This window comes from Mauremys mutica, chromosome 9, assembly GCF_020497125.1.
Source record: "Mauremys mutica isolate MM-2020 ecotype Southern chromosome 9, ASM2049712v1, whole genome shotgun sequence".
Taxonomy (NCBI): Eukaryota; Metazoa; Chordata; order Testudines; family Geoemydidae; genus Mauremys; species Mauremys mutica.
Window position 1 is genome coordinate 56,097,438 of NC_059080.1, and position 11,119 is coordinate 56,108,556.

General features: G+C 50.3%; 1 protein-coding gene across 3 annotated transcripts in view; it reads right to left on the reverse strand.

Moving 5' to 3' along the window:
• The window catches only part of PCCB (propionyl-CoA carboxylase subunit beta), a 76,254-nt gene extending 71,041 nt beyond the window's left edge, over nt 1-5,213 (reverse strand). For all 3 annotated transcript variants that reach the window (XM_045030391.1, XM_045030393.1, XM_045030394.1), the window contains exon 1: nt 4,985-5,213. In XM_045030391.1, the coding sequence (XP_044886326.1) occupies nt 4,985-5,191 (207 nt within the window). In that variant the 5' untranslated portion in view covers nt 5,192-5,213. The remainder of the gene's footprint in view (nt 1-4,984) is intronic.
• Between the last annotated feature and the right edge of the window lie 5,906 nt (nt 5,214-11,119).

The window sequence follows — 11,119 nt, forward strand, 5'->3', positions numbered from 1 at the left end:
TTGTTCTGTCTAGATAAAAATACAGACTTAACTTGCAAGAGCCCTTATTCAGTCTGAAGCCCCTCCCCCATCAACTCAACAGTATACAAGATAGCAGGGACAAGTCAATGTACAGGAATTACCAAGGTATTTCCCTCTTCTCCACTGCCGAGAAGATCCTTGCTCACAACCTTTTGAACTGTCTCCTCCCTCTTGCTGAAGTTGTCCTTCAGGAATCCCAATGTGGTTTCAGACTGTCTCGGGGCACCACCAACATGATTTTTGTTGCACGACAGATCCAAGAGAAGTGTAGAGAACAACACCAGCCATTTTTTATGGCATTTATTGATCTAAGGCCTTTGATTCAATCAATCGTGAAGCATTATTGAAGGTACTGTCTAGGTTCAGGAGTCCACTGAAGTTTATTCATGTTCTCAGGCTACTTCATGATGGGATGACCAGCACTGTCACTGTAATGCATGGGAGACAGACCTGTTCACCATCCGTACTGGTGTTAAACAGGGCTGTGTTATTGTCCCAGCCTTTTTTTTCCCTCCATCTATCTTGCCATAATCTTGATTCTTATTTGTGACTACCTTTCTTCTGGAATTGGGATTGAGTGTTGCATGGATGGCCTGCTTTTCAATTTGTGATGTCTTGATTCTAAAACTAAAGTCACCAGGACTATTATTACTGTCCTTCAGTATGGGGATGACTGTGCTATCCTCGCGCACACTGAGGCTGACTTGCAACCCACCTAGATGTCTTCTCAGGCACCTATCGTAGCCTGGGACTTTCCCTCAACACTGGAAAGACCAAGGTGCTCCACCAGCCTGCCCCAGCACAAGTTGCCCCTGTTCTCCCACAAACTGTAATCAGTGGTGAAACCATGGAAAACGTTGAGCCCTGATAGCCAATCTTGATGTGGAGATTGAACATAGGATCTGTTGTGCCAGCATATCTTCGGAATGTTGCTCCATTATGTCTTTATTGACAGAGATCTGCTGATAGAAACTAAGATCCTTGTCTACAATGCAGTAGTCATCCCCACTCTTCTTTATGGGTGCAAGACATGGGTGACATATCGAAGCCATCTTAAGCATCTGGAGTCGTACCAACAGTGCTGCCTTAGGAAGCTTCTCTGTATCAGATGGGAAGGCCATCACAGCAATGTCAGTGTTCTCTCTGGAGCCAATATCACCAATGTTGAGGCGAAGATTATGAAACATCAAGTACATCAGGCTGGTTGTTGTGTGCAGATGGCTGATACTTGTCTTCTGAAGCACATTCTCTTTTCTCAACTTAGCCATGATAAGAGAATCCATGGGGAACAGAGGAAATGGTACAAGAACACCCTGAAAGTATATCTTAAGAAAGGAGACAGTGATCATGAATTGGGAAGAGTTGACTGGAAACAGACTGCAGTGGCACTGCATCACACATCAACCCTCATGCGGTTTTGAAGACAATCGCCTTGTTCAAGAGGCCGAGAAACAGCAGAGGAGGAAGGAAAAGCTACAGCATTCCAGCCAGCAGTTGTGCTCTTTCCACGCAAACACTTGTCATATATGTGGAAAAACCTATAAAGCATGAATTGGACTCCTCAGCCATCTTAAGTCTCATCAATGACTTTTCCCCCGGCAGATATCATCCTCGTATTGAGGGATAGCCGATGATGACGCAAGACAGATAAGGGCATGTGGTTAGGGTTGTCAGTAGTACAAATGTAGTTCTGCACCCAGTAAAGGACTGATCAGAAATTACAGCTGAACTGAAGCAGGAACAGGAAAATCCTGAAAACAGGGTGCCAAACTAAGGAGTTTGGTAGAAATAGGTACACAGTCAAAAATAAAATAGTATCTACACAACAATTAGAGAAACTTAAAATCAAACACAGGTAAAATGGAATGCTTGACAATAGAAGATGACCGAAACATAATAAACAATATTGAAACATGGCAGAATGAGAAACAAAATCAATGGGATTCTATCATTTCTGGCTATAAATTATACTGGAAGGGCAGATTAGGTTATATGGGTAGCACTAAAGATTGCAGGGAGTTTAATGAGATCAGATCTCAGATTTCTCTGAGCAGAGAGGAACATATAGTATAATCTGTACAGGAAAAGGTGTGTGCACTTCAAGACATTTATGACCATTCTGATGGCCTGTCTCATGAACAAGGTTTGGCCTCTCCTCAGTGATGTGGCTAAGACTAAAAAAATTCAGCCATCCAAGTCTGTGGCTCCCAATATCCATGGATCAGATCAAATTAGATGCTCCCATGAGGCAACCCAGAGTTAAGTATACTTGGGCACGAGTACATCCAAGAAAGGGGTTTTCTGCATGCTGCTCACAGGGCTTGAGAAATTCCTGGAAAAAGGGAACCATATCTGAGAAGACTCATCAACTGTGAAGTCTCAACTTAAGTTCTGTGTTTCCTTCAAGGAATAACGGATTTCAGGAGAGGACTGGGCAGTATAGGACAAACATTTCTGTGGGAAGATCTGGGACTGGTGATGTGTTGGGGTCACCCTGCAACATAACTAAGGCTGATAAAAGCCACAGTGTGGCTAGTCGGCTGGCTGCAGCACACACACAGACATAGCTGAGAATGATTTCCATGCTGGAGGTTGTTTGTTAGCAGTCCAAGTTGGAGGCTACCGCAGCAAGGCATTGTAAAGGGCACTCCAGGTTACAGTCCAGGGGCGAAACAGCTACTCATCAGTCTGGATTGTGCCCTAGTATGTCATAGTGGCTTAAACCCCGAAATACAAGTCCAGCAGTGTAACTCATCGAAGGCCTCCATCAGCAGAATATGTACAGTGAAACCTGTTATAAACAATTATTCATGGTACCAACAAAAAACGTTCCTGATAGAAACACTCTCTTAAGGTCAAACAAAATTGTGCTGGCAACTTTAGGTTTACTTAAGAACAGGGCTGTCTGTGGAACATGCTCCTTAGTGCAGATCTGACTATTTGTGTCCTTCACATTGTATGCCACTAGGTTTTCTGCACTGACCTCTGCAGTCTTATGTTTGGAGAGTGCTGCTACAATTCTTTAATAGAAAAGTGGGTTGGGGACATAATGGCAGGGAGTCCATTGAGAACTCAGCCTCCTGCTAGAGCCTCTTCCAGTGAGAGCAAGTGCAGACCCATCCCCCCATAGCCCATCCTTCTAAGAGAGAGCCAATCACCCAGACCCCATTGTCAGGGATAGGGGTGCCAGCCCCATGGGGACACTGCCAAGCTGGGGATAGGGGGTTTAAGTCATGCAGGGGCAGGTCATTGGTCCCAGAGAAGGTCAGGGCTGGTTGCCTGGCGGGGGGTGGAATCACTGCAGGGAGGGGTCACAGCCATCAGAAGATGGCTGCAGGGGTGTCAGTGTCTGTACTTGGGGGGGTGTATGTGTGGTCACTGTCAGGGAGAGGCGGTGGGGGATAGGGTCAGGGGACTGGGAAGGAATTGAGGGCAAATCAGTCTTAGGAGTTGGTGGTGGTGTCAGGGGCTAGTGGGAGGGGAAGCAGTCTCAGGGGTGGGCTAGTGTCAGGGACCAGATTGGGGGAGAAAAGGGCTGGTGTCAGGGGAAGCCAGGGGGATATGAGAGTGGGGTTGTTCTCAGGGTCTGGAAGGGGAAGCCAGAATCAGGGGCTGGAGAAGAAGGCTGGTGTCAGGGGCCAGGGGGAATTGTCAGGGATCAGGGTCAGGTGCTCGGGGGGGGTGGGGGGAGGAAGAGGTACAGGATCGGGGAGGGCAGTGTTGGCAGGGGGGCTGGTGTCAGGGCCACGGGGTATTGTCAGGGATTAGGGTGACCAGATATCCCAAATTTATAGGGACAGTCATGATATTCAGGGCTTTGTATTATATAGGCACCTATTACCCCCCACACCTGTCCGGATTTTTAAACTTGCTGTGTGGTCACCCTATCGGGGATCAAGGTCAGGTATGGGGAAGGGAGAGGTGATGTTGGCGGCGGGGGTGGGCGCTAGTGTCAGGACCAGGGGTACTGACAAGGATCAGGGTCAGGCATTGGGGGGAAGGGCGGGATCAGAGTCTGGCGCGGGGGAGGGGGCAGTGATGTCAGGGTGGGGCTGGTGTCAGGTCCAGGGGTACCGGGGGGATCAGGGTTAGGCACGGGGGGGGGGGACAGCATGGACGGGAGAAGCGATGTTGGCGGCAGGGGGTTGGCTAGTGTCAGGACCGTAGTACCAGCGGGGATCAGGGTCAGGCACGGGTGGGGGGGGCGGCATAGGAGGGAGGGGCAATGTTTGCGGCGGGGGGGCTGGTGTCAGGACGGGGGTACCAGCGGGGGATCAGGGTTAGGCATGGGGGGGGGAGAGACGATATTTGCGGGGGGGGGGACGACTGGTGTCAGGACCGGCGGAGATCAGGGTCGGAGGCGGCGGCATGGGGAGTGAGGGGCGATGTTTGCGGCGGAGGGGGGCGCTGGTGTCAGGGCCAGGGAAACCGGCGGGGATCAGGGTCAGGCGCTGGGGGGGGTATGGGCGATGTTTGCGGCGCGGGGGGGGCTGGTGTCAGGGTGGGGGTACCGGCGGGGATCAGGGTTAGGCATTGGGGGGGCGATGTTTGTGGCGCGGGGGGGCTGGTGTCAGGGCCAGGGGTACCGGCGGGGATCAGGGTCAGGCGCCGGGGGGGGGTATGGGCGATGTTTGCGGCGCGGGGGGGGGCTAGTGTCAGGGTGGGGGTACCGGCGGGGATCAGGGTTAGGCATTGGGGGGGCGATGTTTGCGGCGCGGAGGGGCTGGTGTCAGGGCCAGGGGTACCGGCGGGGATCAGGGTCAGGCATTGGGGGGGGAGGAGCAATGTTTGCGGGGGGGGGCTGGTGTCAGGGCCAGGGGAACCGGCGGGGATCAGGGTTAGGCATTGGGGGGGAGGGGCGATGTTTGCGGGGGAGGGCCTGGTGTCGGTACCGGCGGGGATCAGGGGCAGGCGCGGGGGCGCGACGCGTGTCGGGGGAGGCCAGATCAGCGGAGCTGCTCACCCGTTTGTGCTGCGCATCGATGCGGGCCTGGCCGCCCCCCAGCAGCGCGGCGCGACGCTTCTCGGCGATGCGCTCGGGCACGGAGCCGGGGGCACCGGCCGAGCGGGACGGGACCAGCCGAGTCCGCGAGACCAGCAGGAGCCGGGGCAAGAGCCGTAGCGCTGCCATGGCTGAGAGCAGCAGGGCGCATGCGCGGGGGCGGGGCATGTGAGCGGCCCAAGGGAGCGCGGGGCCCTGGCTAGGCTCGAGGCAGGGCCGCAGCAGCCCAGCTTTGGCCTCCTGAGGGACGAGGCGCGGGCTGCGCTGTCTGACACCCGGCCTCGCTCCCAGCCTGCCGCCCTGGGGAGCCCAGCGACCCCGCCAGAGACCGCGCGTGCCAGCCCGGCCAGTGAGCGCGGCCCGGTCCCGGCTTCCTCGCGCTGCGCTGGCCGGGCCAGCCCCACGCTCCCCTCAGCCGGTGCCGGCCCACGGCCCAGGCGGGACGCTGGGGATTGGTGAAGCGCGGCCCTTTGTTTCCCAGCCGGTCGGATACAGTCCGTTCGGCGGGAAAAGGCTGATTTACGTTTCATCACCTAATTTACCAGCGACCAGGGGGGGGTGAGGGAATCACTTTTATTAGCCCAACGTCGGTCGGTGAGGGAGGGAAGCTTTGCAGCTACTCCAAGCGCTGCTTCGCCTAATTTACTGCAGAGACAACACTGTTGCCAAAACACAAGCAAGTTTATGTTGGAAACCTGCCAGGCTCACAAGGGCCGCTGCCAACCCACAGAGAGCCTAGCAGCCCCCAGCATGCCCCCTTCTACCGCAGCTGGAGCCAGGGCTCTGCAGCAAAGAGTTGCCAAGCCCCAGAGCCCTGGCAGGCTCCCTACTCCATAGCAGTAGCCTTAGGCAGTCTGACAGAAGCAAAGAGTTGCCAAGCCCCAGAGCCGTGGCAGGCTCCCTACTCCATAGCAGTAGCCTTAGGAAGTCTGACAGAAGCCAGGGCTCGCGGAGCTGCTAAGCTCCATACTCTGTGGCAAGGACCAAGCTGGGCCTGGAACTTTTATAGGCTATAGCTGAGGGTGTGAGGGAGATTCCCAAACTTGAGGCTTTTTTTTTTAGGTGATAAATCTGAGGAACCATCCCAGATTGATGTGTCAGTAGAGATGGTTTTTGAACAAATTGATAAACCAAACTAGGTCACCAGGACCAGATGCTATTCACTCAAGAGTTCTGAGGGAATTCAAATGTGAAATTGCAGAACTACTAACTGTGGCATGTAACCTATTATTTAAATCAGCTTCTGCACCAGGTGACTGGAGTATAGCTAATATGACACCAGTTTTTAAAAAAAGTCACCAAAAGTGATACTGGCAATTACAGGCTGGTAAACCCAACTTCAGTAGTGGGCAAACTGGTTGAAACTATAGTAAACAGAATTGTCAGACACAGATGAACATGATTTTCTGGGGAAGAGTCGTGGTTTTTGTAAAGGGAAATCATGCCTCACCAATCTATTAGAATCCTTTGAGGGGGTCAAAAAGGGAGATCCAATGGATATCGTGTACTTAGATTTTCAGAAAGGGGAAAACTAGTGATGTGACAACATTTGCAGAGGATACAAAACTACTCAAGATAGTTAAGTCCAAAGCAGACTGCAAAGAGTTACAAAGGGATCTCACAAAACTGGGTGGCTGGGCAACAAAATGGCAGATGAATTCAATGTTGATAAATGCAAAGTAATGCATATTGGAAAACATAATCCCAACTATACATATAAAATGATGGGTTTTAAATTAGCTTTTACCACTCAAGAAAGAGATCTTGGAGTCATTGTGGATAGTTCTCTAAAAACATCCACTCAATATTCATTGGCAGTCAAAAAAGCTAGCAATGTAGGGAATCATTAAAAAATGGATAAATAATAAGACAAAATATCATATTGCCTCTATATGAATCCATGGTACGCCCACATCTTGAATACTATATGCAGGTGTGGTCACCCCATCTCAAAAATATATGTTGGAATTGCAAAAAGTACAGAAAAGGGTAACAAAAATGATTAGGGGTATGGAACAGTTTCCATATGAGGACAGATTAATAAGATTGGGACTTTTCAGCTTGGAAAAGATGACGACTAAGGTGAGATATGATAGAGGTCTATAAAATCATGACTGGTGTGGAGAAAGTAAATATGGAAGTGTTATTTACTGCTCATAACAAGAACAAGGGGTCACTAAATGAAATTAATAGGCAGCAGGTTTAAAACAAAAGGAAGTATTTTTTCACACAGTGCACAGTCAACCTGTGGAATCTTTGCCAGAAGATGGTGTGAAGGCCAAGACTATAACAGGGTGGGCCACACCACATCCCGTAGCTGGACAGTAAAGAAGTTGGGGAAGTAAAGGGTGCTGGTGTCTGGGCTGGGCTCCATGGGAGTGGGGGCTGGTGTCTGGGCCAGGGGCTACCCCGTGGCAGGGAGGGGGGGCAGGCTAGTGGCTGGGCTCTGGGCTGCCTAGCAGCTGGACTCTGTGGGATGTGTGGCTGGTGTCAGGGGGCTGCCCCGTGGCTGGGCTCTGTGGGGAGGGATGTGTGGATATCTGGGCTGTGGGGGTGCCCCATGGCTGGGCTCTGGTGGGAGGGGGGATGCTGGTGTCTGGACTCTGGGGGGAAGGAGGTCTGAGTGTCTCTGCCAGGGGGTATCCTGCAGCTGGGCTCTGGAGGGATGGGAGTGCAGGTGTCTGGGCTCCCCCACAGAGCTTCATTGAGCACCCCCCCAACTGGAACTGGGTTGTGATAGGGGTTTCTTTAACACACTACTCCTGGGGGAATGTTTTTGCTGTTGTCTATACTGTTGACATACTTGTTGACAGGTATTTTGAAATAAATTACCACAATAATTGAAACTGGAGTGATTATATTGTGTTATTTTAACAAATAAAATATGGAGAATTTTAAAATATTGTGTGCAGAATTTTTAATTTTTTGGCACAAAATTCCTCCAGGAGTAATAAACTTTCTTAATAAAATAAAAGCTTTTCCTTATGAACAATATTAAAATATTGTCAGGCACACCAGCTGCTATTACAACACTGAACACCAATAATAAACCAACACCAAAACCAGTAATAAAATAAAGTGTATATAGCGAACATTGAACAGTGCAAAACACTGAAACCAGTTTCCTATTTTTGCATGTCTCTGGGCCCCCGTTCTCCTTTCCCTTTCTAGCACAAGTAGCACGCACTGGGTGCTGCTGCAGAGGGGTAGAGGACTGCTGGGGGTACATTTGCCCTGTCCAACAAGCATTGAGTCCTGGTTGCATGGGCCACCCAACTATAGCATTGTCCAATGTGTTCCTGGGCTGTAGGACATGGTACTGTGAAGGGATCTCAGGACATGGTATGAGCAGAGCAGGAGCCTGCACTCTTACAGCCATTAGCACAAGCAGCTGCTCAAACAGGGTTTTCTGCTGTATTCGATCTTCCTCCCTCAAGCAACATTCCTGCTCCAGAAGCTGCACTGCAAATCTATCACTGTGCTCTACAGCCTGTCTGTGCCTTTCCGCTGCTATGAATCCTTTTCCCTTTGGTATTGTATCTGCTTGTTGACTCCATTCAGGATTTCCACTATGTGTTAATTACAGAAATGCTTCCTCTTTGTCCACAGTTCAAAATCCCAGGCTCCTGCTGGACCATGGCTGGGCTGCAGGTGGAAGTGCCTGACAGCAGACATCAAACAGTATATTGTCTCAGTACTTAAAAAAAAAAAAAAAAAAAAAAAGTTCAGTGCATCCTCAGAGAAAAGTGCCTGTAGCATCTCAAGGCTAAAAAAATGATACTTTGTAAAACTCAGCTTCACTTAGGGTGACCAGATGAGAGATGTGAAATATCAGGATGAGGGCGGGGGGGAGGTGCCGCCGGTGGAGCAACAACAACAACAAAACAAAAAGCCGCCAGAGCATAGGAAAGATTGGTGGGGGCTGAGCACTCACCAGCAGCTCCATGCCCCCCTGCCCACCTTCGCTCTGCCTCCACCTCCCCTGAGCTGGCTGCCACATCCTGTTTCTCCCCCTCCCTCCAGTGTTTGCGCCACCATACAGCTGATTAGCGCAAGCCTGGGAGGGAGGGGTGAGGAGGAGGAATGCGGCATGCTTGGGGAAGAGGCGGGGCCAGGGCAGGGATTTGGGGAGGGATCCAATGGGGGAAGGAAGGGGTGGAGTTGGGGGGGGGCGCGAGCCCCCTCTGCCTGTGCACCGGAGGGCAAAATATCGGGACAATTCGCGCCCCGACCGATGTTCGGTTGTGATGCAGGACAAACAAGTAAATATCAGGGTGTCTGGTCACCCTAGCTTCACTATGTTCTCAGAGGAATGCTTCAGTTCCTAGAAGCTCCATGGCCATAATTGAGTTAAGCAGAGCATAAAGAGTGCACACACAATGGTAAGATGACATTTACAAAGGCTATATGTTTAAAAATTGCAGATTTGTAGCGGGGCAGTGGGATTATGCCATGGTTTACTACCTAAGGTTTCTCAGTCCTTTCAGGCATTCCACAGTCTGGGGGACATGACAATACTAGAGATTCCTGAATGCCAATGAGAGATTTTATGCCAAGCTACTGGTGGCAAGCCAGCTGTCCATGCTACAGAGGTTTCAAGCTTATGGTGACTGAGCAGCATATCTATGAGTGGAGTGGACTACAGTCCTGATTAGGAGAGCCCAGAAATATGCCCTTTCCTGAAATGAGACTACCCATTGGGAATTCCTACTCTGTGGAAAGTTTGCAGCTATCAGCACCCAGGATTGGGTCAAAATTCAAGGGGAAATCAACAGGATGCTGTGTTAGCATCTACACCATTTACTGTCTCCCTGTAGCTTTCAATACAGCCTGCTCTGACTAAAAATATTATGGACTACTGCAAACACACCTGACAATATGAACTCTCAAAGAACTACATGGCCAGTCATCCTCCCCCCACCACCGTGATATTTTAGACATTGATTTAATCACCCATGCCCTACATCTTCCCCACCCTTCATGTACAGCTTACTGTTTACAGGCAGCTTGTTACGCTATGGCATACTAAAAGGGAAGGCAGTATTCTTTCTTTTGATGTCCCATCCCATCTTTCTAAGCATGTGCGAGTATCTAACAAAACTTTAGTGTTAAATGCGTGTTTAACAGTTGTTTGTGCTTCTTCATCTCCATTTTCAATGCCATGTGGTGGTGGTGTGGAAAGTGATGCCAAGATGCTGGTGTACATTCCACCATTAGCAGATACACATGACTACCTATGGCCTGTAATAAAAAGCACAATGGGTCATAAACTGGAAATCCCTCCCATTTGACTATTATAATTAACAACAAGAAGCCAAACACTTACCAGCCGTTGGGGCTATTTCTGCCTTTTCTGTTTCTGCTGCCGGTTTTGCAGCAGGCTGTTCTTCCAAGGAGGTCATCAAATAGCTGTTCCAAGTATGGACCCAGGACATGCTGCAGCTGCTCCAGTGGCACAGCTTCCTCGGGGATTGGTGGGAACACCAGAGTCATTTTGCTAGCTTGATCTATGAGGCACCTGTTGGCTCCCCTCTGGGCTGGTACTAGATTTTGGGGTCAGAAGGTCACGACTCTGGCTGTCCAGGCTATCTTGAACCACTGGGGGCTCAGTGCTTGATGCAGTTCCCAGCACCCAGTCAAAGTCCTCATAAAAGAGACAGGATGACAGGGAGTTCCCAGACGTGTAGTTCTCACCCCTGGCTTTCTGGTAGTCTGTCCTGAGCTGCTTACTCTATTCCCAGCACTGGTCACCAGTCTGTTGAAGTCCCAGTGCAGCCAGGTTGTCTGCTATTTCTTGTATTCATGGTCATTTCTGGTCACTTCTCTTATTGAAGTTGAATTTCTTGCTTGCCTCGTACCAGTGATTTACTGGAATCTGACTGTGGTCTCATGACCAGGTAGCGCAGTTGGCAAAGGTCGCCTTCTTAGCAGCAGTAAAGATGGTTTGTTCTGCTTGCAGCTCAGTGGTCTGCAAGAAGAGACTGAGAGTTGCAGGCTCTGATGCCAGAACCTCCTTATACACAAATCTCCAAGAACAAAAGTGACTTTATGACCATTCCCCAAATTTTCATCTAAAGTGGTTTCTTTGCTTCATTT